This window comes from Atractosteus spatula, chromosome 1 (assembly GCF_055471065.1).
Source record: "Atractosteus spatula isolate fAtrSpa1 chromosome 1, fAtrSpa1.hap1, whole genome shotgun sequence".
Lineage (NCBI taxonomy): Eukaryota > Metazoa > Chordata > Actinopteri > Semionotiformes > Lepisosteidae > Atractosteus > Atractosteus spatula.
The window spans coordinates 78,074,020-78,101,927 of record NC_142706.1 but is presented as its reverse complement, the minus strand read 5'-3'; the positions used below and the strand labels follow the sequence as shown (position 1 = coordinate 78,101,927).

Sequence of the window (27,908 nt, the reverse complement as noted above, 5' to 3'; positions counted from 1 at the left end):
TAACAAATGGCTACAAATCAGTGGATTCTCCAGTGGACATCTCAATCTACCTCTCTCCATGGTCAGGGATCAAACTCCAAGACAACACTTCTTCCTCTTCCACCCACTGAAACATGGGGCCCATGGGCCACTGGGTCCTTGATATACTGGGTCTGGAGTTTGAGGCTGAGATGATGATGATTTGAAGCTTCCCTGCAAAAATGCTCTCTAAGCCAGCCAAGGCAGTGCTCAGCTGCGGGGTGCGGGGCCTGGTCCCTGGCTCTAGCCCATGGCTACAGGATGCCATCTGGCCTCTCCTTCGCCTTCAGGGCCTCATGCATGCTGGCAGCAGACAGCCGGCGGTTGATGTTGCGGTACCGGCAGCGCAGGAGGTTCCAGAAGGTAGTCCTCAGGTCCCGGTTGAAGAAGGCATAGATGAGCGGGTTGATAAGGGAGTTGGCATAGCCCAGCCACAGCAGGGTGCGCTCCAGTCGCAGGGGAATGCAGCTGCAGGTGATGCCACAAATGAAGGGCCGGGCAGTGGAGAGGAGGAAGAAGGGCAGCCAGCAGAAGGTGAAGGCCCCCACAATGATGCCCAAGGTGCGGGCGGCCTTCTGCTCCCGCTTGAAGATGGAGATGTTGTGCCGGTCATGGCGCAACAGCTTTGAGAGTGTGGCGCACTCCTCCAGCACGCGATCTCTGCGGGAGAGCCGGCGGTGGGGCCGCGCCCGGGGCTCCTGCTCGGTGCTGTACACCCCCTGGTGGGCATACTGCCGCGGGACACACATGAACTTGTGCTTCTCGGCGCTGACCTTGGCAGCCTTGTAGATGCGGTAGTACATGATGAGCATGACGGTCATGGGGATGTAGAAGGCCACAGCGGTGGAGTAGACCGTGTACCCGAAGTCCTGGCTGATGAGGCACACACGCTCCTCTGTCACATTAGTAGCCCAGCCAAAGAGGGGAGGCAGCGTGATGGAGGCTGACAGGAGCCACACGATGAATACCATCTTGGCCATCAGCTTGCCGTTCTGCCTCACTGGGTAGGTCAGGGGCCGCGTGATCCCCAGGTACCTGCAGGAACCCATAAGAAGGTCAGCAGTTGGCCTAGGTAGAATACTTCTACTTACCTCAAAAAAAAACTTTCAATTCCTGTTTCTGCCATGAAATAAACACGAGAAAAACATTGTAAACAGTGCTTTAGTCAAAAATAGTACTGAGATATAGCGTGGCTTTTAACTCCTTAAAATAAAGATGAAATGCTACCAAATATTGTATATCACCTTGTGCTCTTGTGGCTTAATCTTCTCTGTCTGACACTCAGGCCTGTAAACACAGCTTTAGCTAAATTCAAAGAGCAGGGTGTGCTGTTGAATAAGTGTTCCTGAGCAGACAGGCTTATTTTACAGTCTGATTTATCTAAATGGGCCACAAGTTCAGGTGTCAAAGAACACCAACAGTTTTTAAAATTTTTGTAAAAAAAACTACAGACTCTGCAGAACAATGAGGTATTTTTTTTAAACCAAGCAGGTTTTGTGTCTGGTGTAAACAGGTCCATGTCATCTGTTACCTGTGCAGCTAGTTTCCATTCCATCGAGCCCTGAATGACCTTCAATAGCCCTTCACTAGCTATACAGAGAATAAAACTGTGAAAGCAAGGGTCCTCCCCTTGTCCTTGGCCAATGTCATGGTCACATTGCTGGGTGACGTCATCACTCAGGTTGACTCCGTAATCCCTATGTAGAACTGGGATTATTTCAGTACAAACAGTCATACAACATGGAGAATTCGGTTAGGACATCAAGTCTGATGAGGTGAATTCCAGCTTTGACTGGAAGATCCTATTCCTCTGGCAAACACAGCCCATTAATTTCCTATCCAGTCTACCAGTTTACCACTCTACACACACATAAAGATCAGGTTTACAGGGCACTGTGAGGCCACATTTAATTTTCAAAGATGGAACATTATGCGATGGTAACATTAGAAATTATTAGTACTGTTTCAAAATTCAGTTGTAATATAACTAATGACTTTTTTTAACTGATGAATACATTTTTATTAATTTTATTAATTTTTAAACAAACAGTAAAGAATGCCTGTGCATGCCTGTGTTTGTATCTGTCTGCCCTGCAATGTACTGTCCCTTCAAAGGTGTATCCTGCCCTGCACCCATTGCTTGCCAGGATAGTCTCCGGCTCCCACATGACCCTGTAATGGATAAAGTGGTTAGAACATGGATGGATAGATGAACAGATGAAGATGATGAAGATAGATACAGTAGATAGATGTATGAAGTTTGTGCTCCTACTACCGACGTGGAAAACTTTGCACTTATCAAAGTTGCAGTTATTCAGCACAAACCCTTATCTAAGGGAAACGGATGTGTGATTCAGCTTGGTACTTGTATTGTCTTCACTTTGCTTGTTGAGGAAACAGAAACCCAACCACAAGTCTAATGGAACCCCTCTTCGCTAGGAAAGAGCTAGGACAGCTGGGACTACAAAGGCGAGGCGTCGCCCTTCTACCAGGGCTCCACCTCCACACCAGACAGGCCCTCACATAATGCCACGAAAGGCGATGATAGGGTCGGGGGGACAAGAGGGCCTGCATTTATTTAAGAGATGCAGTCTTATAATACAGAAGGTCCTTTCTAAAAGAATATGTAACATAATTACTTTCATCAGCACTGTATCTCTAATGATCACCTACCAGGTTCTTATATAAAAAACTTGCTTATTTCTGCAAATGGAGGAGAATCTATGGATATCTTAGTTTTAAACTCAGCATGAGGGTTTATACATAAAAGTGTTACGTGTAACTTTAGATCTGTAAGAATCTACCAAACAATATTTGACACTCTATGTTTTCTTCTCTGTGCCATTTAAACTTGATTTCCAGCATCGTATCTGGTCACTGCTCTCATACAACTTCCTCAGTGCTGCTTCTTCTGCGTTTGAAACTGAAACTGCATATGCTTTTTTAAAAATGGTTTAATTGATTATGCATGCATACATTTTCCTCTAAAAGAGGTTCTGTCACAGAGGTGAAGCCAGGGTGTGTGCGTATTAGACAAACAATTAATCAGAAATTGTGTCAAACTAAACCAATTACCAGGAGGAAATAAATCTACTCCTTTATGTCAGACCATTTCACAGTGTAATCAAAAAGGACAGAAAAAAACATCAGCATAATACAAGGAGACTCTTTCAATAGGCTGAAAAGTTTTACAGTGACTAAGATTTATATCTGATGCTATGTGTTTCATACAGTTTAATTTTCCTTTTGTGGACAAGCAAGGATTCATTCCTCTTCAAACTGCATGAGATATTACATTCCAGCCAAAGAGGTTATTGTGTTGATTGGTTCACATCAGTACAGCCCTTTCTTGGCACTGTGTTAGCAATCACAACACACAAGAATTCACATAGGCTGTTTACCCATACAGTAATGTTCAAAGAATGTTGTTCTGTTTTTGGATAAGAGAAAACAGTTGACAGCACCACAAAACAAAACACACTTAAGAAATACTCAGCAAGCCTTATAATAAATATTCAAGCTGTTCTTCGAATTTGCTTTCTTTTATGGAGAGGATTGTGTTTTTTTAGATAAATGTTAAAATTAACAAACGAGAAAACCCTGATGCTGACATCACTTGGAATGCAAAGTCTTTGTGAAATTGATGTAAACTTCTACCAAGGCTAAGTGCAATCATCACAGAAGGTAGGGCTTAGGGGTGCCAAAGGGGGAATTGGGGTTCTTTCTGCGGCTGCAGATTGAAAGGGAGTGGGAGGGGCAGAGGACTCCACATGCACATCAGACACCCTTCTCTCTTTTAGCTTCTCTTCTAGTAGAGCAGCTAGGTGCTGTATAATGCAGTTTGTCAGGTATTGTAATACTAAGAGAATTTTCACTTTCTTATTAAGAGAATTTTAGTTGTTTTGTTTTCCTGGAGAGCATAGAACAATATAAAATAACTCAAAAGTTTAGTGCAATGTTTTTTTAGTTTTCAGATTGCAAGATGGCCATTCTTGTTATGTAAATTTCATATCTACATTCTTACTAGTAGTTTATATTGAAAAGAAATATGACATACACAATTCTAGGAATAAGTGCTCTTTTTAATGAGGATAGGATATTTCAAATGTATAATATAGCATGTCTAAATCTTATCATAAGCACAGAGGTTAGAACTTTGCACCTTGCAAGAAACATGGCACTGTAGTAACAGTTTGAATGACAATTTGCTGCATTTTAAAACTTTTCCTTTGCTCAGTCTGTCCATTAGTGAATAAATTAGTTTTAAATACGTGCTCCAAGGGAGTGATTTCACCTTCTGTAACAAGACTAGTGCCAAATATGTTCTGTTGCTTCTACACACCTGTCTATTCAAGCACCTCTATCCATCCAAGGTTTTTTGCAGGAAAGGAGGCTTCTTGTGGGTTGGGGAGAAGAAAAGGAATTATTTTCAAATCGAAAATGTTACTAAAGGTTCAGAGCTATTTTGGAATCAAAAATGGTATTTCGTAAAGTAATACATGTTGCGTTTGATATATTTAATTTTGCTGGTTTAGTATGTTAAACATTTGTTTATTTAAAATACTGAATATATTTGTGCTACTGATATGATATTGTAATGAAACTAATGGTTTCGGTGAGTTCACGGTGCATTAACAGCAAACTTGGCAAGTAACGGTGTTACTGTATATCAGAGAGAGAAAAACATCACAATAGGTGTTTTGAGCATACAAAGGTATGAAAAAACATTCTCACCACTAGCCCATGCAGGGGAGTCCCCTTATCTAGACCTCTTAGGAAGTGGTGATGAAAAATGATGTGAGGGGTACCTTCTAAACAGAAACAGTATCCAAACACGTACCACTTGAGACAAAGCCTTTGTTTGGCAAAAAAACACACCTTGTGCCACACTGAACTCATAAAACCATGTCAACCTCAGTAAGTCTGTGCCTCAAATTCCCATTTGCTTGCCATACTGTTGCAGTGGAAAGGCTAATGGGCGACAATTACAGTTCCAGGAATAGAATGTGCCGTTTTAATAACTGACAAACTGAGTCAGTGTTGCCTAGAACAAAAAAGACTTGATCTAACAGCAATGACAAACCAAACACCTTATGCAGAAGGACAAGATAGCAAAACAGGACAAGATAGCGCCAGCACACCTCCACCACTTCCTCATCCTCACATCACAGAGCTCTTCTGCATCTGTGGGTCTTATCAAGTGTGTTTGTAGTTTCTTCATAGAAACTATGAAGTTTCATAGGTGGACCCTCAAAAATGCTAAAAAGGAAAAATGATTAAAAACGAATCATTGCAGAGCTACACTACCTGTTCTTGGGCTCAGGTTCAGTATTACAGCACCCCGTCCCCCCTAACAAATGTTATTTATCATTTGGGTAGGAGCTGAGCTCATCACTTTCCTTCCATTGGACTTTCACTTTCCTTGTTTTGCCTACAGGTCTTGTTGCTTTGGCAACTATTCTTTTTATTAAAAAAGTGACCTTTTCCTTTCTGTTCTCCTGAGGACCTTGTGCTGTGCATGCTGTGGCTATCCACATGACCAAGCTTATTCAGCTATTTGTAGGTCAACAGAAGGTTTCGCTGCATCTCACAGCAGCAGATGCAGGTGTTCCCTGTCAGCACTCTGGATCTGCAAGCTCTTGTTTTTTCTCCTAATAAGGATTATTGTAATTATCGTAATGGCCCAGATGTGCTCTCCTTGATAACATTTATGTAGTGAAGGTTTCCATTGTGATTTCAACAGGCCCAATGTCCCCTCAGGCTCCTTTGACATGGTGTCAGTGATCTCCGAGCCCAGGTCTCCTCTTGACCCCTGAGAATATGTGAACAGGGCCACAGCAGAGATGGCTGTTGGACTAGATGCTATGCTTTGTTTCTTTGCTTCATTGCACTCCTCTCATTGTAACTGGGCAACAGATACAGACATCACCCCAGTTCCCACATTTCTTGGAAGACCTTTGCTTGTTTTTGTCACAACCTTACTCCGGGTTTTACCTAAATTACCTACATTTCTACAATTTTCCTCACGGGATCAATAAAGTATCTATCTATCATTCGGGCAGGTCTGAAAACGTGCCACCACTCAGAATCCTTCTATCGGCAGAACACTATTAACTATTAACTGACAATACAACTTATAATGTGAGCTCTTGACTGTGGTTTGAAAAGACCTTCAGCTACATAGATTTGTCACACTGGAAAGGAAAATGATTAGATGAATAACACTTCTGCTATGAAACACCTTCATCCTTCAGTCTCCTGCATGAATCAAACAGCTGTCAGCCTGGCCCAGTGACATCACCTGGTTTGTGCTGCCAACTATTTTAGCATTATCTCCTTCAGAGACCTGTTTTCTGTAGCTACAGTATTTGTGTTGAAAGCTTTAGTCTTAAAAATGTGAAACAGTACAAAATGTCTCGAAATATAAAATCTATTGAGTTTTATAATGATGTTTGAATTCCCTTGAAAATATTACTATGACTCCTTCAAGTATCTACACATGGAAGCATAAATTCACAAAATGATAAAGGATACAGTGTGATGTCTTTCTTTCCTCTCTAGCTGTCTGCTTTTGTGTTCTTTTGAACTCTTTCCCTTGTAACCAGATGTTTTTTTAGATCCACTCATTAAATGCTTGGATTTCTGAAGCACACCAGCAGTGGATTCTTTGTTTTCAGCATTTTTAAAATTAAGGAATGTAAAGTAAATCTACTAACTTTGGTTTTATACACTTTTACATTATGTCTTTATAATAAAGCTCCAGAAATCTTAATACAAGCTGTCAATATAGTGATTTCTCCCAGTCGGATTTTAACCTTTTCAAAAATATTTTTTTTCTTTAGGAGCTCTATTCTGTGAAATGTTAAGAGAACAGTCTCCATTTAAACTCTGGTATTTTGAATGATATGGTATATTTGTTAGTGCTATTCAGACCTTTATACATTAGGATGACTATATGTTATATAAAACAAAATAATGATTTAATTTAATAAAGTGGAACAGCTTAAACATTCATCTTGTATAAACAAGCCATTCCTATTCTGCATCACATATAAATTTCCTTCTATATTCTAAATGTGCCACAGAATCCTTCTTTCACACAAAGTGTTTTGAGTGGAAACAGATACTGGTATCTAATCTCCTTTCATTCTCCTTTGTTCCATAATATAGAGATGTACAGTACTTAGTTGAACCTGTCTGTATATGACAATCCCTTAAAACCAAAACTCATTCTTGTTGCTGGTGTTGCTGTTGAACTCCTTCTAAGGTTACACTATCATTTCTTGATTTGATGACCAAGACTGAATGATGTATTCTAAGTGAGGTCTTACTAAATCTTGAGCATATCATTCCTAGATTTAAATTATACACTGTAGTAGACAGTGTCTAAAGATAAATTCTAGTTTGGAGCTCAAAGAAGAGCTAGACTTTTGTGTTGGTTTAACTGTAGTGGGTTTTGTTTAATAATAATTAATAATTGCTTACACTTTTATAGAGCTTTTCTGGACACTACATTCAAAGCGCTTTACAGGTAATGGGGACTCCCCTCCACCACCACCAGTGTGCAGAATCCGCTTGGATTATGTGATGGCAGCCATAGTGCACCAATAAGCTCACCACACATGAGCTCTCAGTGGGGAGGAGAACAGAGTAATGAAGCCAATTAGATTGGGATTATAGATGGGGATTATTAGGAGGCCATGACTGATTAAGGCGGAGGGAAATTTGGCCAGGAACCCAGGTAACATCCCATTTCATTTCGTGGAACACCCTGGGATTTTTAATGACCACAGAGAGATAGGACCTCAATTTTATGTCTCATCCAAAGGACAGCGCCTTTTTACAGTAGATAGATACTTTATTGATCCCGTGAGGGAAATTGCAGTGCAACAGCATCTTAACACAGACAACACAGCCACAGTGTAACGAATGATACAATAATAATAATACAATACAACCAGTACAGTGAGAAGTGCACTAAGAAGAGCTACTCACAGTCCAGAACACACAAAGAACAAACCAGAACAGAACAGTACACAAAAAAGTCATATTGCACAATATGAATATAAATATAAATGTATTGCACAGGTCCCAGGCATATATTGCACAAAAACGGTTGTAAACAGGAAAAGAAAAAAGAACAGATGTATCAGTTTACTGTTCAGTCCAGAAACAGGTCACTGTCAATGTTGCCTCTACCCAGATGCAAGGTGGATATGTTGTACAGTCTTATGGCAGAAGGCAAGAATGACCTCCTGTAGCGCTCCCTGTCGCACCATGGATGAATCAGTCTATTGCTGAACGTGCTCTTCATTTCTACAAGCATGAGGGGATGGGAGACGTTGTATAATGTCCCCATCACTATACTGGGGCATTAGGACCTACACAGTCTGCAGGATGAATGTCCCCTACTGGCCCCACTAACACCACTTCCAGCAGCAACCTTAGTTTTTCCTAGGAGGTCTCTCACTGCTGCTGAGCTTCAGTGGGTTGCTAGTTGATTGAGTTGAGTGAGCTGCAGGGTGATATGACTGCTGCTAATTCCCAGCAAAAAATTGAGAAATTGTTTTGTACCTCATGGCTGCAATTGTCTGTCTTCTTGGGAATGACATACCTGTACTCGTAAAAAGGCTTATCACTACAACACCACACCCCCAGGTGTGTTTATTGACGCTGAATTTCATCTGCCATGTGTCTACCATGTGCACAATTTTGTCTTTTTTTAAATTTTAATGTACTGATATAGATCTGGAAGAACCTAATATTTCTCCTTGCAGCTCACTGCTGCTGATATTTGGAAGTTATGCCACATAAAAAGACACACTGTTTGCTAACTAGTTCTCGGCTTATGTTATTATCCTGAATGCACATGACTCAAATGCATTTATCCTTTCCATAATTCTAAATGTGTTGCATGATCTAGTTTTATCTTTTTTCCTTGTTGCTTGATTACATTCACATTCACAGCTACAAAGCTCATCTTTAATCCATCACTAGTCTGATTAAAATTGTTAAATCTAATTTTAGATTCAAAATGTAGAAACTCAAACACATCAAAGTTATCCTTTTTCTGGTCTCACCATCCCAATGGTTCTGTCACATCCTTTAATTCCCTCTTCCCCTAATTTTATTATTAGAATAGAATTGGAGGTTGTTTGAAAAGATAATGTCAATAAAAACATGTTTTCTTAGTTGATGCTTTTAGAAATTGGGCTAAGAAGCAACCATTCACCATTTTATCCATCTCAATTCCAGTTTCTGTATTCCTCATCACAGAGTGGGAAGTTGAAATCTCCCAGTATTTTAATGCTTTGCTACTGTTACTGTTCATACCTTTCTCATCTCATTATAAAGTGCACTACTTGTGCTCATACAGTACACCTGATGTGGGGTCCTAGCGGTCTTGCTTTCCAGTCTAACCTGTATAGAATCTTAGCTTCCTATTTGTACAGAGGTATTGTTTCAGCTTCTAAAACCCAGTCAAAGTGGTCTTTAATAAGACATTAAGATAGTGTAAGCTAGGTTGTCTCATTTTTTTATGTAAGTGAGGAACTTTAAAACTTTTCAACTCTTTCTAAATTAATCTTTACTGAACATCTTACTGGTGACAATGTCACATGGAGGGCAGGAGGGGTGCCCAAGTAAGTTCTTTTAAAACAGAGCGATGGCTCAGCCGCAATAGCACTTAGGTGCAAAAGTGATGGTTTATTAGGGCAGTGCCCCCCCACAAACTAACAATTTTATATATATTTAAAAAATGGAAGAAATATACTCAAAACAAATAAACTCTTCCTCTAAGAATTAGAGACCAGGAGTCCTACCACACTTGGGTCCTATCAGCTCTCCACTGCAGCTACAGCAAGACTAAGCTCCTGTTAGATCTCCCCCCCCCCTAAATAGATACCGTATAGCCCTGCCTCCTAGCATATACAATATGTACAAAAAAATACCAACCCTGAATAACATTTTACTTATTTTTAACTATCTGTAAAAATGGTACTTCCTTTACCGGAAGATGTGCGCATGCGTCACTCAGCGTTGACACTACAAAGCCAAGCTGAAAAGGGGTATCGGGTTTGGACCAATGAGGCCACCATACCCAGAAGTCAGACTGCAGCATGGAAAAAAGAAGACAGACAAAAAGACAGAGCGCTAAGTACAAATAAACAGAAAACATAACGTTAGACTTTCAGAGTTTGTGTTTGTGTCTGAGTTTCTACAGATAACAGGAACTGAATTCGAAATAAAATGTGGTAATGTTTTGCGTGTATGAAATGGGAAACTGTTAGCCAAGCCCCGAGTGTGCACCCTCATGAGCTAGCTAGCCGACAGGAAAGTGGATGCATGAACGTGTGTAACTTAAGTTGGATAATGGGTGTCGTGTACTGTACCGTCTGCGGACGGTGACAGAGATCCCTCTGTCACACATATACAGCATATAAATAAAATAGAAGAATTGACACATAACCACAGCACAAATACAACTGTGGTACAAGACAACTACATAAAACAAGCAAGGACTGTTGTGAAACATGTTGACTGTTGTGAAACATCCTAAAGAAAGATAGAGGAGGGAGAGAGAGATATTTGTCATATCTGCGTGTACATTGGGATTCTTATTTGTGCTGTTCTCTTGGGATGTGTACAGTACAATAGGCAACACCACACAATGTCCACAATACATAACAAAATTGTAAATAAGAAAAATCGATAGCTGCACAATACTGCAGAACAATAATCACACAGGAAAAAAACACATATACCCAGTAAGAAGTGTAGAGCGTAGACATGCATTGAATTCTAAAGGAAAATGACATGCATCTGCTTGGAGAAGGAGCATGGTACAAACAAGGTAACTTTCACAAAATGTTAGGCACCCCCATAACAAAAATAATATATGGCTAGAATCCCAAAATGAAAGGTTGGAAATCTGTTGTGAAAAATACACATTTTTTTCCCTCATTTTTAAACAAGTGCCTGTCACTCTCATTGGACTCCTGCTTCCTTATTCAAGACAGGCTGGTAGGCGCACCACCTCCATTAACTAGTTTTCTTCTATTTTCTTGTATTCTAGACATAAGACAGAAGCCATTTTGCAATGTTAAGGATTGTGTGTTATGGGAGCTGGTGCTGACTCCTGTGTTGTGCATAGTTTAGGACCCTGGGCAGACAGTATAATCCAGAAGTGACTAGAAAAGGCCTACGGGGAAAACACGGTCAGGAATGGAAGGGATGGTTAACGGGACGGTGCCAACAGTGATCTGGTGCAAGGGAGGAGCGCAGGCATAAAGTCCAGGGAAGTCCGAATTGGGAAATCCAGGTGCAGTCCAAAATCCAAAGCCAGGTGATCCATCCAAGACAAGACGAACAAGGTTAAAATCCGGAACAGGACAGGAGGTTAAAACAGACTGACGAGGCCAGGTGCTCCGAGCCCTAGACTCAGCTGGGTCAGGACGCCAATCAGAAGTCGAAGCCCTCAAGCCGTGGATATAGGGCGACATGATGCTAGGCGGGTCACCGAGCCGCCAGTGTACGTGATAATGAAAGTAATAATAAAAGATCGGAGCGCCCTCTAAAGGAGGGATGACGACCATGGCATTGTGTGTATATGAGTTTTAGTGTTAAATAGTTATATTATTAATGTAGATAGTAACCACAATTTCACAGTTGGCGCCTACTTGCTTAGAGAGAGAATTGATGCTGATGCATCTGCCCCCCCCACTTTCCACTGGAATCTTCCCCAAATACTGAAGATTGTATGCATCATCCAATAATGTACAGTAGATAGGGAAATAGATTATAAAGAATTAGTAAGTCTAGAAATTTCTCTTTTTTTTCACATTCATATAGTACTGCATGTCCAGGCCTCATGCAATTATTAACCAGTTCATTAAAGGGTTTAGCACTCAGTTTAATTTAGTTCAGTTTCAGACCAAAATCCTGTTCTGTCTCAATGTGTCTGGAGACTATTGGGACAGTTGGTAGCCCAAGTGCAGAAAATGAAGCAGTAGTATCCAATTTGGTCTTCAAGCAAATCTAATCAGCAACAGAAGCCTCTGATGTTGAATAACCTGACTATGAGAAAACATGTAAATACAAATATTAAGTTTCCCAGAACAAAAGCCCATGGAACACCCTGAGTACGTAAAGCATCAGATTTAAACAGCCAAGTGTTATGACCACGCATGGCACCTGTCACTGATTGAACCTCATCACCTTGTTAATCTATCACACCTGCCTCTTTCACTATTTAAACCCTCACGTCCCACATTCCCATGCTTGGTATTGGAGTCTCTTACCATAGTGAGCTTGTTGCCTGTTGGCAAACACCTTCTGTGATTTTTTTTTTTCCCCTCCTGATCAACTCTCCTGGCTTTCCAACCCAGATCCTGACCTTTGGATTTCCTCTCAGACTGTACTGTCTGCTTTCAAGAATGCCAACATGCACCGCATAGGGTCCTGCTTGTTCATCAGCATTCAGCCCTAACACCAAGATTAATGAATAAGAACTTGGAAGCAAAATGGGAGCAGGCCACTGATGGGGAAGTACAGTTTCTATGTGTTTCAGTAGAGGCTCAGCATTGATTGACATTATAGGGTGTTGCACCTCAGTCCAGAAGGGGAAAAATACTAAGTGCCCTGGAGTCAGACAGCAGCAGCAAATCATCAACTACTTTAACTAGGATTATTTCAGGTAAGTTTTTTTTTTTTTCTGTTTAAACATAAAATGTAAATATTTCCTTATTCATGCCACAACAAACTGCTTGAAAATTAAGGTATTGGATGTTCCCAAGACCCATTTTGAGGTGTAGAATCCTCAGCATGAACCTTGGAACCACAATCCAGTTGCAAAAAATTTAATTTTCTTGTTTTCCCTTTCTTTCTTGTAAGCTGCAACAATTGACCATTGAGACAAAGCTGTTGACCAGGTCTTTAAACCAGTCCCTCCATCCATTTTGTAACCACCTTATTCATTTCAGGGCTGCGGGGGAGCCAGAGCCTGTCCTGGCAAGCCACAGTTGCCGGAGGACACCCTGGACAAAATGCCACTCCATCACAGGCCATACATAGACATAAACGCAGCAAAACATACTTGCACTAGGGCCAGTTTTCTGAAAAGCCAATTAACCTACCAGTATGTCTTCGGACTGAGAGAGGAAACTTGAGCACCCAGAGGAAATGCACACAAACTTGGGTAGAACATACTGTACAAACTCCATGCCCATTGCATCCCTGTTCCAGAATTGAACTTGGCATCTCTGCACTATGAGGTAGCAGGGCTAATCACTGTGCAACCATGTTGCCCTGAACTACAAGTCTTAATTTATAATGCTAGTTTTGGTCTCTATGGGCCAAATTACATCCTCTTGTTTAAAAATGGAAACAATATTGCGTGATTAAGAACTTTGTGCTTTTTCCTTTTATCTTTTGAGAAATCCCCAAATAAGTGCTTTCAATGTAAAACCCTGTGTTGTTGTTCCTAATTCCAATCTGTGATGCTCTTGTTTTCATGATCCCATCAAGCCCATATTTAAGTCCCTGAAATACTTCTGCTTCTTCTAAGCTTGTACTGTTTAAGAACTTCCTTCTGCTGCCTGTAACACATTTTCTGCTTCTTCTATAGTGAATACTTGAGGAAGATGCTAGTTTAGCATATCAGCCATTCTCCTTTTATCAACTAGAATTGTGTGCATCCACTAATATTGAGTTCATCAGTGTCTTCATTTAGCTTTGTGTAACGGGAACCGGTCCAGGCTTCCGTGAAGCATAGTTCTGGTCCCTATGCAGACGATATAATCAGGGAGTAAGAGGAGAAGGATGATGAGGATCAGGAGGGGTTGACCGACAGGGGGATGTGACAATAGTGAGCTGGTGCTCAGGGGGCGTAGCCAGGGTGAACAAGTCCAAGGAGTCCAGGGGGGAAATCCGGGGTGAAGTCCAAATCTGGGTGATCCAATCGAGACAAGACGGAGTTAAAAGCTGGAATAGGATCCAGTACAGAGATGGAGAATAAAAATGGGATGATGAGGCCAGGGGCTCTGAGCCCTTACTCAGCTGGGTCAGGACACCAATAGGAGGCCTATGCCCTCAAACCACGGGCATAGGGTGACTTGATGGTAGGGGGGTCTCTGGGCATCCATCTTCCAATGCAGAGCCCAGAGTAGCAAGAGTGCCCAGTTTAAATAAGAGGGGGTAGGGAGGAATGGGGGCAGGTGCAAGTAGTTAGCAAAATAAGAGAGCTGGAGCACCCTTAAGGGAAGGGGATTACAATCGTGATGCTTTGTTTCTGTTATTCCAGTAACACCATAATTATCTGACAATGTTGTAGCATCTATGTCATTTCTTTAGATTGAATGTTTGTTTGTTTTTTATGGATCCTGGTGCCCACCTCACTTAGATGTAATCCATACAAATTGCACAGCTGTTCTTTCCAGTGTCCAGTCGCCCTGAAAGCTGAAGTCTTCTTCTGTACACCATGTCCTCAGCCATGTGCTGTGTAGACATTAACTTCAGACATTGCTTTCCTTTGCCTGGTGCTGGTAGGATTCCGGTGAAGACCACTGTTTTGGTCCTGTTCTTCTGTTGGTTTTCAGTGTTTGAATTTGTTACAGCTGTTACATGGACAACAACAATTGAGTCTTCACCCCTTTTTTTTTTGTTTTTTTTTAGGGAGTTTGATGACTCTATGGACAATATTACCCACTCCAGCCCCAGGGAGACAGCAGTCTGTTGTCTTATGATCTCCAATGGAAGCCACTGTAGCATCCTCTCACGAGGCACCAGTAAATGTAGGGGATGTGCTTAACTGGGACAATTATTAATTGTAGCAGCAAGTCACAAAAATGATTCTTCTGATGGCTATTAGAATCAACCTTGCAGGATAACTCAAACAACTCACACACGGGTACTAATACACAAGAATACGTTTATTAATACATAAAATGTGCATATGAACATAACGGATCTTATCGTGAGGGTAGCAGAATACAAACGGTATATATTAGATAGATAGATAGATAGATACTTTATTGATCCCGTGAGGGAAATTGCAGATATTCAATCATGAAGAGTTACAAATACCAAGAGGGACATACGTTCAGTATATCATTCATTTATCCGTTTCGTAAATGAACTTGGTTACAACTTCTACACTAGATATGTAAAAGCAAGTACATCACTCATAGAAATTACATTGATATCAACTCAGGTTGAGGTAACAATTGAATTCTCGAGCGGTAATGCAGAAAGTTGAATACTCATCCAATCTGTGGGGATTCAGATCTCTTGCAGACACAAAGAAGCAGTGGCAAGCTTGTTGCTGTCCAATCGGCACTCTCTGGCTCGGTGCCAGGCAGTGCTCACTGGGGCTTGTGACGTGGTGGGAGAGATTCCTTCTCTGATGCGCTGCTGATGCTCACTGAAGACTGGCTAGTTAGTGTTGGCTGAAACTAGCAGAGTTTGTGCACAGAAGAAAAGTGACTGCGGGTCCCAGCAGGTCAGGAAGAAGACCGTTTTTTTCCTGATGAAGCGCTAGTCCTGAATACTGATTCAGCTTTCCACAGTTCCAACCTGTTCACAAGGCTTGCTGCTGATGCTAACCTCGGGTGGATCCTCTGGTTACACGCTGGCTACCTCCGTTCTCGACTCTTAGAACAAAGGAAAGTCCTGCACTCGGACACACTGGCCGTTACGTGGTGTTCCGGGCTGAGTCTGAGGATGTTCAGGAGGAGCCCTGAGGCTGAATGTCCAGCAGGGGTGCTGTGAGAATGTCCTGCTCCTGGGAACTGTTCTGCCCTTGGGAACTGTCCTACAGGCGCTCTGTGTTGCCTGTTTTTACCTGGAGGAACTGCAGGTCGTTCATTGGTTGAAAGTTTCATGGGCATCAGGGACCCACGTGGGGTTAACCTGCCCTACCAGTTCCTGATTGGCTGATGATGAGTCACCATGCCCTCTGACCTTAGAGTTGTAAACCAACTTTGAATAACACTTTCCCTTGGGATCTCAGACTTCTAGGCGCCAGAATTTAGATTTGTTAGCGTGGTTGATGTGCCTCAGCTTTTGGGAACTGCTCCTTATCAGGACACTCTATCAGCTAGAAAAACACCTTAATTGTGAACCAAATGGAATGGCCTCTCTGCATCAGGCACCACTGAGATGAAGGAGAGAGGGACTGGCAAGGGAGCAGAAACCTTAATTCCTGTACTTTAATAAGCCTTGCCGCTACACCACAGTTACAGGGTTCTGGAAAATGGAGTCTCCAAGAACGATTTTTTTTTTTTGCACTTTGCACCATCCTACTGCCTTTGTCCTAGCTATCTGATTCCATGTCCTGGAGAGGAGTTTGTAACCTTTCTTACGTAGCTGATGTTGGCAATGTACAGTACATAGAGCACAATTAGGCTGATGCACTTTGTTATGCAGAGTATGTCTGCAAATGGGTGTTCTTTCCTCAAAGAAGTCATTATGCATTTTGGAACAAGTAATAGGTTTATTCCATGCTGAAAAAAAGAAGAGAGAAAACGCAACGTTTCGGCCGTGGAGCCTTCTTCAGGTGTGAGCATTTGCATTATGCATTATGCATTTGTAATGACCTTTACACATTGCCTAGCAATAATGCATTTTCTACCACTAAACAAAGGGAGCAAGTAAGGATTGTTCTAAAGTTTATACATTGTAAATTAAAATAATAGCTGATCTTTAGAATTTCCAGAGCTCCTCATGAGAAAAGTAGCCAGTTTAGAACAGTGGCAAGAAAACGTGCAATGAATTATGTTAATCAAATCATAAACCCGCCGCTCACAAACAAGGATTCAGCTCCCAGACATTAATGCAAGCTGAAGGAGTGCTGTAATTGAATATCTGATCATTCGCAAAATGTGACTCTAAAATTTGGCTAATAGTGATGAGCACCATAGTAGCTTCAAGCACATTTGTCAGCTATGATCATGAGTTAGCAAAACGAAGGCATTCATTCTGAATCTGAGGACAGCAATTAAATAACACCCCTGGCAGTGTAGGTAATTTAAACATTTGTCGATATTGTCTGGAGTGTAGCGCTAGCAGCTTTTTCCAATTATGAAACGGGATCTAACAATGCTAATGATTTTGTGCTCATGCTAAATGATAACTGAGTTGAGCTAGCCTTACAGAGTTTTTTTTAAGCTTTATGCTTTCATAACATTTTAGACAGGGTTTTGAAGGTTTGCTTTAAATCTGAGCTTGAACATATTTCAGTCTGTGAGTCTTAGAGCTTATCTGGCCAAAAGCCACCACCACAGGCGCAGATCCTTAGCCACAGTGCCACTGCTCCGGACAGTGTTATCAAATTCAGAAGTCAGACAAGATTGTATTATACAACTGAAAATACCCTCAGATACCAAGATGGTCAGTTTCACCTCACTCTGCAATTTTTTTCTTGTCATTGGTTAATTGAACTAACTTTCACAGTACTTTTTACTACAGTAAAGTCGGTACTCTTGGAAGTTTGAAATGATAAAAGTACTACATCTTAAACTGTGGGACAGAACCTAAAATTTCTCAAGCTAAGACGGTGATTTTCCAGTTAAATACCTGTAAATGAAACTAAGGAGGACCAGTCAATCACAGAGTAAGGATCACAATAAAAATGTGCCAGGGGTGCCAGTGACACCTCTTATGGCATAATGGTGTAAGATACGAAGTTTCCCAGAGGAGCTGTAAACGCCATCCTATAAATCACAGCACCACAGTCTGGGAGGACTATAAAAACAAGAAGCAGGGTGCCTAGAGGAACTAAGTCTAGGCTTGACTCTATTCTGTAATTTGTTACATTCTGTCCTGAAACCTAAAACTATCTTGGATATTTATGAACCATAACTTTTTGATCATATCCTTTGTGCATGTATTTGACATAGAGTCACAACTATCTCCCAGGACACAAAGCACCAACCTCATGACTGTTAGAGAAACAGCAAAGCAGCAAACTGACAAACCATGATGCAATTTTCCCCACTGTTTTTTATGATAAGATCACTTCATTGGCCATATACAATTTCTTGTATTAGGAATTTGTCTTTTTGCATACCCCAACTTGCTCTCCATGAGACACACAGACAGGAGAGAAGCTTGGGGTCAGAGCGCAGGGTCAGCCATTTATACGGTGCCCCTGGAGCAGATGGGGTTAAGGGCCTTGCTCAGGGGCCCAATGGAGTAGGATTCCTCTGCCTACCGCGGAAATGCAAAACAGCACTGTGGAGATTCTGAGACCATGCGGAACAAAGTTTTGTGGGCTGATGAAAGAATATAGAACTTTCTGGTCTAAACACAAAACATTTGGCAAAATCCAATACTGTACAACTCCATTCCCACTGTAAATCATGGTGGAAACAACATTCTGTTATAGGGGAGTTTCTCTGCAGCAGGGACTGGGGCACCAGTCAGGATTCAAGTGAAACTGTATTGAGCAAAATACAGATGGATTCATGAAGAAATCCTGCAGCCCTCTACATGGAAGCTGAAATTTGAAAATAAGTTTACCTTTCAGCCACAGTGATTTTTATTGCTTCCTTGCAAAGCTGGGGCCCCAGGATCAATTCCAGACTTGGGGTGCTCTCTGTGTGGAGTTTGTATGTTCTCCCCATGTTTGTGTGTGTTTCCTCAGGGTGTTCCAGTTTTCTCCAACAGTCCAAAAACATACTAGTAGGTTAATTGGCTTCTGGGAAAATTGGCCCTAGATGTGAGTGTGCATACTGTGTTTGTATCTATGTGTCTGTCCCTACAATATTCTTCTTCTTTGGACACTCCATTCAAAGTGCTTCATGGTTAATGGGGAGCGCAGCATGCTTACCGCACATCAGCTATCAGTGGTGAGGGGAGCAGAGTGATGAAGCCAGTTCATAGATGGTGATTATTAGGAGGCAATAATTGAGAAAGGCTGGGGTAAATTTGGCCAGGAACCCAGGTAACACCACTACTCATTTCAAGAAATGCCCTGGGATTTTTAATGACTACAGCGAGTTAGGACATTGGTTTTATGTCTCATCTAAAGGACAGTGCCCTTTTTAAAGTATAGTGTCACTGTCACTATAATGGGGGTATTAGGACCCACACAGACTGCAGGGTGAGCACCCCCTACTGGCCCCACTAACACCTGTTCCAGCAGGAAACTTAGCTTTAGCAGGAGTCTCCCATCCAGGTGCTGGCCAGGCTCACAATAGATTAGTTTCAGTGGGCTGCTATCTGTGAGTTGCAGGGTGATCTAGCTGCTAGTGAAATAATGGGCTGCACAGCTAGAGGTCTCCTAAACATGACAAGACTGAGCACTTGATGCTCATCAATAGTTCAAAACGGATATTAACTGGACATGTCAGGCAGTCTTTCATCCGAAATATATTCAGGGGCAAAGATGGCTTTTGGCTGTGTACTGCTACAGTATTAGTGCCTGCAAGCTGTTATGTGAGTTGTTCTGCTCGTTTCACCTCTCTGAATCACTGTGAAAAGTGCTGCTTTGCATTGATCCTGGAGTTAAGAACCAGAGAGGTTCAGCTGTTTTAGTCACAAAAAACCAACAATTGTTTAATATTTCTGTAGCTGCTAGGTTTGAAATGTATTAATTCAATTATACAATGAATAAAGGATCAATAAAGTTCAATACCTATGCTATATGTATATCAACCTCAGCTTGGCTTCTGAGGAATTTTAATTCACGTACTGTAAATACCTGACTCAATTCTTGTCTTACAATTACTCATTGTCGGATAGCTAATCAATAAACTGCTTGTTTATTTCAAGTTTCATCACAAAGTACTTCTCAGTATTTCTTTTCTGTAAATCAAAATAACCAAACCCAAAAGAAATGTACTCCTATCAGAGTCCTAAATATACTCTTAGACTTTCATAGAAATTTTTCCATAACTATAAAAGAGGCTGGACTATTTCCAACCTCTAAAGAATAATACTGTAATTTTAATTTCCCTCACTTTCTAAGAGCCTCTCTCCACTATTCTTTTTCTTCCAAAAGAGAGCTCTTTCCTCTGTTCTGCCCAGTTAAACCAGCAGTCTCTCTTCAGCTGTTAACAAGTGTACTCAGCTAAGGGTTAGAAATTTTCCTGAGTGACTACAGCTGATTTTATTCAAGCACTGGAATGGCTTCTCCCTAAGGAAGCCTCCAAGGGACATCCCACATGAACCCTCATTTCAGTGTGCAAAAAGAACTGTCAAAGGAATACACGTTTATATCCTTAAAGTTGAACTGAGTGATAAACTGCATTTAAGACCATAGAAAAGCTAATCAATTAAAAGAAGCAATTCAGCCTGTCTAGTTCCAAGACCCTCATGCAGATGTTTCTTGACAGAAGACAGGATTTTAATTTCAACAGAATGACTACTGTAGACTGCATGCCTCAAACCACACTGCGTAAAAATGTTTCTTGTTTTCAGTTTTGAATGGATTCACACATTTCCCTGTTTATTCTGAAGAAGTACATTGATTTTGTCAGGGCTTCTGAGGAGTTTGAATACATGAAACTGGACCCTTATTTTCAAGACTAAAAGAGTTCAGTTCTTTTAGGCTGTTGGTTTAAAACATTCCTTTAAGTCTAGATTGTATATGGTCACTCTGGGCTATTAAACTTCATTTTCTGCTTTTACAGAATTTGCTAATCCTCCTGTTTTGGTATCTTTGGTATCTGGTAACCGTGAACTTGGCTAGCTTGCTAACTATAACAGAATCTAGATTAATATAAATTAGGAAGGACAGTGGTCCTAATACAGATGCCAGTGGTACTCCACTTATTATAAAGTTCAAAGTTTATTTATCAAAAGCACATCAATACAACGTACAGCAGTAACTGCTGGCAATTAAATGTTTGTTCCACAAGCTCACTGGAGGAAATAGAATAAAAATTGCATGAGTTAAAAGTAACAATATAAAATTGCATAATAGAAACAACACAATGAGGAGTGAATAAAATAAATAAAATAAAAATAAACTCAATATGAATAGATCTACTATGTGTCCAAGTTGTATACAATGTATTATGTCCAAAGAGTGCAATATACAATATGCCAAATACAATGAAAAATACTACATGTCCATGTGACCCTGACAATTTATCAGTGACCGTTAGGGTGATTTGCTGATGGTGACTGCAGCTTGGCTGTTTAGCAGTCTTATTGTCTGGAAGTAGAAGCTATTCCATAATCTGTTGGTCTTTGAATGTTTCAATACCGTTTGGCAGACAGTAGGAGAGAACACAGTGTATGATCAGGATGACTGGGATCCCTGAGAATAGACCTGGCCTTCTTAAGACATCTAACTGAGAAGATATCCTGGGTGTTTAGTAGCTCACAGCCGGTAATGAGCTGCGCTGACTTCACCACCCTCTGCAGTACTTTGCACTCCAGGACAGAGCAGCTCCCATACCAGGCAGTGATGCAGCCAGTCAGGATACTCTCAACAGTGCACCTGTAGAAGTTTGCCAGGATATATGACGGCATGCCGAAATTCTTTAGCCTGGGGAGAAAGAATAGGCGCTGCCGTGCTGTTTTAACAATGTTGGTGTGGTGAGACCAAGCCAAGTCCTCTGTGATGTTAACTCCCAAAAACTTAAAACTGCTGACCCTCTCCACTGCAGTCCCGTTGATGTAAATAGGTGTGTGGTCTCCTCCCTGTTGTTTCCTATAATCCACAATCATCTCCTTAGTCTTATTGATGTTCAGAGAGAGGTTGTTATCCTGGCACCATGCTGCCAGGGTTTCAACCTCCTCCCTGTACGTAGACTCTTCACCATCTGTGATCAAGCCTATGAACGTTGTATCATCCACAAACTTAATGATGGAGTTTGAGTGATGCCTGGCAACACAATCATGGGTAAATAAGGAGTAGAGGACAGGGCTAAGCCTCGGGGGGCTCCAGTGTTTAGAGCCAGTTGTGTGATATACTGTAGCTGGGTTGCTCTTTATAGTCTGTAATGGTGTGTATTCCACTCCACATATTCTGGGTGTTGCAACCGTGATAATACGACTCTATTTTAACTCTGTAGTTGTATTTAGCTATTTTAATGGCTTTTCTGAGGTCATATCTGGATTTTTTATACCTTTCCATGTCACCAGAGTTAAAAGCAGCTGTCCTAGCTTTCAGCTTGGTGTATATTTCACCATTTACCCAACAGTTTTTGATTTGTGTGTGTGCAAAGAGTAATCCTGGGGACCTACTGTAGCCCGTAACATAATGTAGATGGTAACATAATCCGCATACAGATTAATATTATTATCGGCAGTTTCACAGAAGATCTACCAGTCAGTGGCGGCAAAACAGTGACGTAATATAGAATCCGATTCATACGACCAACACCAAATAGTTCTTATCGCGGGCCTCTCCTGTTTAAGCTTCTGCTTGTGGGCGGGAAGTAACAGAATAGAAATGTGATCAGATTTGCCAAAAGGTCGGGGGGGGGCTTTGTAACCATCCCAGAAGGGAGTAAAAACATTACCCAGCGTGTTTGTTCTGCACGTCGGGCAGTTTATAGCTGATGTAAATAAGGCATTGTTTTCTTCAAGTTCGCGCTGTTAAAATCACCCGCTATAATAAATGCCCCCTCGGGGTGTGAGTTCTCATGTCTGTTTAGAAGTCAGTGTAATTCATCCAATGCCTTTGTGATATTTGTCTCTGGCGGAATATACACCGCTGTGAGAACTAACAATGTACAGTATACTCCCACGGTAAACAGAAATTATTGTCAGATGTCCAAGATGTGGAGAGCACGATGCTGAAATAATCTCCTCCTGGAGTTGTTTTCCATGGAGCACACCCCTCCGCCCTTGCTTTTACCCGAATCCATTGTTCTGTCCTGACTTCTGACTGTCAGAACTTCAATCTGAGCATGCATCCATTTTATGTATCCTCTTTTACATCCAACACCTAATCTAAAAAAATATTGTTTTCCTCAAGTAGTGAAACAATTTCTCACTAGGTAGCGGGTAGTGTGGTTGCTGGTGCAGAACAACTGCCCAGTGTCACCTAGGTGCCCACTGTCAACTGAATCAAATTACATAACTAAAGATATACTGTATATGAAAGGAAATATAATTATTACATTGTTACAAAATATAGTTGCAATGGCTTCTATCATATGCATTTTTCAAAATATACAGTTACCTACCTGCTCCTTTGTCTTCTTGGGTCCTTTTTGACTCTACTCTTTCTGATCTCTCTTGCAGATTTTCAGGACCTCTCCCGAGGACAGATTTCTCCTGTATGAAACTTCTAATTCATTGATTCCCATTTCTCTAGGGCTACTGTTGTGTGTCAGGGCTACTTTGACACATAATTCTGGAGTGATAAACCTATGTGAAGAATCAAGGCACTGTGAATAAAATCAGAAGAGCCAGTCTATGCCACTTTGTTGACGCCTTTTTCGCCAATTTAGTCATTCACTGACATTTTCCACAGACCATTTGTTTTATTACAGGACTAATAGTTATATTCCATTTATTAAATGAATAGGTCTGCTTATTAAACTACTGGGCTGGCACCTTATCTAAAGCAACTTACATTTGTACAATTTTACATCTTTTTAAGTTGTTAACTTACTCTGATCTTTCCTCAACTCCCATATCTCCCAACCAGCAGCCATATCACCCTGCAACTCACAATTGGCAACCCACTGGAGCTCAGCAGGTGTGAGCCTGGTCAGTACCTGGATGGGAGACCTCCTGGGAAAAACTAAGGTTGCTGCTGGAAGAGGTGTTAGTGGGGCCAGCAGGGAGTGCTCACCCTGCGGTCTGTGTGGGTCCTAATGCCCCAGTATAGTGACGGGGACACTATACTGTAAACAGGCGCCGTTCTTTGGATGAGTTGTAAAACCGAGGTCCTGACTCTCTGTGGTCGTTAAAAATCCCAGGGCGTTTCTCGAAAAGATTAGTGTACTGGCCAAATTTCCCATTGGCCCTTACCAATCATGGCCTCCTAATAATCCCCCTCTATGAATTGGCTTCATTACAGGAGCTCTCCTCCCCACTGATAGCTGGTGTGTGAGCCTTCTGGTGCACTATGGCTGCCGTTGCATCATCCATGTGGATGCTGCACAGTGGTGGTGGTGGAGGGGAGTCCCCATTACCTGTAAAGCGCTTTACACCCCATTACCTGAGTGGAGTGTCCAGAAAAGCGCTATATAAGTGTAAGCAATTATTATTATATCTCTATTAATTAATGTTCCTAATACAGTTAGGCACGTCCCCCATTTACTGCATGTTAAACTACAAATTACAAATTACCTTTGTAATTTAAAAGATAAAACACAACATAAGTCTTATTTATTTCAAAAGGTATATTTCAATGCTGTATATAAAAGTGTGTGATGTATACATTACCTTCCTCAAACAAATACTAATGATTCTGTTTTGTTTGTTGTGCCAGTGTAACAACTTTTTCTAATGCATTCCTCATTGTTTTTTGATGCCTGTAATGCACCTTTTTAGTATTTACTGTAATAGCATCTCACAGTAATCTGAATTACTTTACAAATACAATTGATCCCCATTTAACTTTTAATTGATGTTAAATACTGTAAGTGATCATTATTATGGGACTGAGGTGTCACCAAAAACCAAAACAAGTCTGTGCAGTAGTCACAGAGACATTAAAAGTGGATAGTCATTCAAAATGTGTCAGTTCTGATACAGAAAGAGGAAGCTTTTTCTTCTGGAAGAGCAGAGTACAATTTATTTTATGCTCATAATGCCATTATTTGTTTCTTAAGAAATCAATGTTACCGTCTTATTCCTCAAAAAAGCTATATTTAGCACACCACTGCAAAGACAGATAAGACCTAAAAAGAAGCTCAAAATAACCTACTTCTAGTTTGAACTCAAAAATAGCTTCCTTTCTTTATTTCTTGCAAAGCATGGTATTCCTAAACAAACAGCAATCAAAAGTTACATGGGGAATTCAATCTAACACATTACTTCACATAACATTGATATTCTCCATAATGCAATATTATTATTATTATTAGTTATCCTGCACAGATGCTCAAATGTGCTGAAAGCATCTTTAGTCTCAAAAGGAACCAGAAACCTAGCAAAATTAAGTCTATTTTTTCAATAGGTGAACATTTTTCATTGATAAAAATATTTTAGGATATCATAGATGATTTTGAAAAAAATAAAATAAGTCTCCCTTGATTAAATCAATTAAGTCTGCAATACAAAATATGGATAACTAAAGCATTTAGGCTTGAAATAGAACAGTATAGACCATTGCACTGTTATCTAACTCTGATTTAAACCAACAAATCTGTCTGTGTAATTATTGTCTCAATGTGTTAATGGGCAAATGACTACTGGGAGAAAATATGTAGGAAAGTGACAGCCATTCTTTGGTATTCTTCTTCAGAGGGACTCGAGCCTGTTCTCCTGTCAGTCTGCTCTGCTCACAAATACCCAAGGTGCTCATTTTAATCTGCACGGAGTAACACTTATTTCCCATTATTCTTCCGATTCAGGAATCAGCTTCCTATCATAGTTTATTAAAAACAGTTATTAAAAATGTATTAATCTCCTCCCCATCTGTCAATCAGTTCTCTCATAATAATGCTATACTGCAGCTGTGAAATGTTACAGATCCTGCTCTCTAGCTGTGCACACACCAGCAGACCCATCTTCCCTATTACCTCTGCAAATGGTACATCATGTTGTAAAAGTTCAACTAACTGAGAACAGATTCTCACTTCCTCTTTACAAAACGTTAGACTTCCCCCTCAGTCTCCTGGTTGTTAATTCATTTGTAGATGAAGTTATCTTGAGCTACAGTATAACCATGATCTTTGGCCAACCTGCAAACTTGCTTTTTGTAGGGTTCCACTTGAGACTGAACACATCTCTACCAAGAAGAGACCAACATGGATCAGAGACCTGATTTCGGTTCCCTTGCAGATTGGGAACCATGACTTTTGTGTCATGAGCCCCCAGTGTCAGAAGTCCAGGGGATCTATATCAGTTCAGCAAGAGACTGTTGGAATGAAGAATAGTAACACATACACAACTGTAAGATCTTTGCTCTTTCTGACACTCCTTTCACATGCATTCAGTCAGTGTTCGCCAGACTGAAGGGAATCATAGATCCCGCTTGCTGGAACAGAAACACAAAACAGTGGACAGTGGATCAAGAGGCAATTCGTTATGCAAAGGGCTGTGGGAACATCAAACAAGCCACATTATTGAAGCCTATACTCTCGCTTCCTTTAAGAAACAGCTGGACGAGATTCTTGGATCAATTAACTAAATCTCCAATGGCCCGCTCTTTGTAACATGTCTTATGTTCTTACATCACTGAAGAAAGGAACATAGTGAAATGCTGACACTGAACTGACATCATCATCTCAAAAGTATCAGAAATCTTGTTGGTTATTGACAGATTACATGTACTTTTGGACAGCAGGTGAGCACTAAGCTGAATCTTTGCTTCCTTCTGACCATCAGTTCAGTGAAGGTGTCTGTGTTGCACTGAGAAATGGTGAGTGAAAGGTCGGGCTTGCATGCAAATCTACTAAATTCAAATTAACAAATATTAAATCCATCCATCCATTTTCTAACACTTTAACAGGCCAAATACAGACACAGATATGCACATACTCACAGAAAGGCCAGCTTTCCTTGAAGCTAGTTAGCCACCCAGTATGATTTTGCACTCTGGGAGGAAACTGAAACATCCAGAGGAAACCCTTGAGAATAAAGAAGCACACAAACTCCACACAGATAGCACCCCTGGACCTGACCCAGGGCCCCAGCCCTGGAAGGCAGCAATGCTGACCACTGCATTACTGTGCCACCATTAATCTGAATAAAAATATCTAATTGACTCAGAGTGAAGGGTAACTGGAGGAACTATGGTCAGTGGAATACACTGGGATACACTGTAAGTCACACATCCTCTTCTCCACCACAGTGGAGGTACCCTGCTGGACACAGCCTGAGGCGCCAGAACTGCTGACAACCATTCATTTTTTTTTGCTCTGGAGCAAAATACAGACATATTTTCCATGTCAGTGTGCACGGAAGAGAAGGACCGGCGGAACAGAAGGACAGAACAGGGGTGCCCTGCTGCCCTGCTGCCCTTTTCCCCACTTTTCCAACACTGCCCCCTCCTGGCAGGCATTCTCTGAAATATTCATAATACCGGTTATGTACTGTATGTCTATATTTCTCTGTTACTTGTCACATAATACATTATTATTATCACTGATAACGTATTATTATTATTATCATCATCATCTTTTGTTTTTGTTATAAATTCAGTACCTTGTTGCCAGTGTACTCAGGAATATTTCCCCTTCACACACTGAGAGTGGCTCGGAGACACTGCTGTGCTGTACATCACACTCTCACCTGTCCACGCTGATGACGCAGAGAGTCATGATGGAAGCTGTGCAGCACATAACGTCCATGGCGATGAACACGTTGCAGAAGAAGGTCCCGAAGAGCCACTTCCCGCCTACCAGGTCTGTGATGATGACGAAGGGCATGACCGCCAGGGCAACCGACAGGTCTGCAGCGGCCAGAGACACCACCAGGTAGTTGGAGGGCTGCCGGAGCTTCTTCACAATGCAGACTGATATGATGACCAGAGAGTTTCCGCCGATGGTGGTGAGGGTGATGATGGACAACACAATCCCGATAATCACCTTCTCCACATCCCCATACAGCAGGACATCGCCCCCGAGCTCAGTGGAATTAGTCCCGTTTCCCAAGCCTGTCAGCCGCTCCTGGGCAGTGGGCTCAAAGGCGACAGCGGAAGGGCCGTCGGTCATGTGCGCGGTGGGCTTCAGACCCTGCCAGGGGGCCAGGTCCTGCTCTTCTCCCAGTGCCAGCTGGCTGTTGAGGATAAGAGTGGGGCTGTCGTGCATCACCAT

The 27,908-nt window shown here is 41.4% G+C and overlaps 1 protein-coding gene across 1 annotated transcript; it reads right to left on the bottom strand.

Moving 5' to 3' along the window:
* Nucleotides 1–272: 272 nt before the first annotated feature.
* On the bottom strand, nt 273–27,908 carry LOC148842055 (5-hydroxytryptamine receptor 7-like). Its single transcript, XM_088919990.1, has 2 exons — nt 27,385–27,908; nt 273–1,053 (listed from the first exon to the last, which is right to left on the bottom strand). The coding sequence occupies exons 1-2, from the start codon at nt 27,906–27,908 to the stop codon at nt 273–275; spliced, it is 1,305 nt and encodes a 434-aa protein (XP_088776116.1).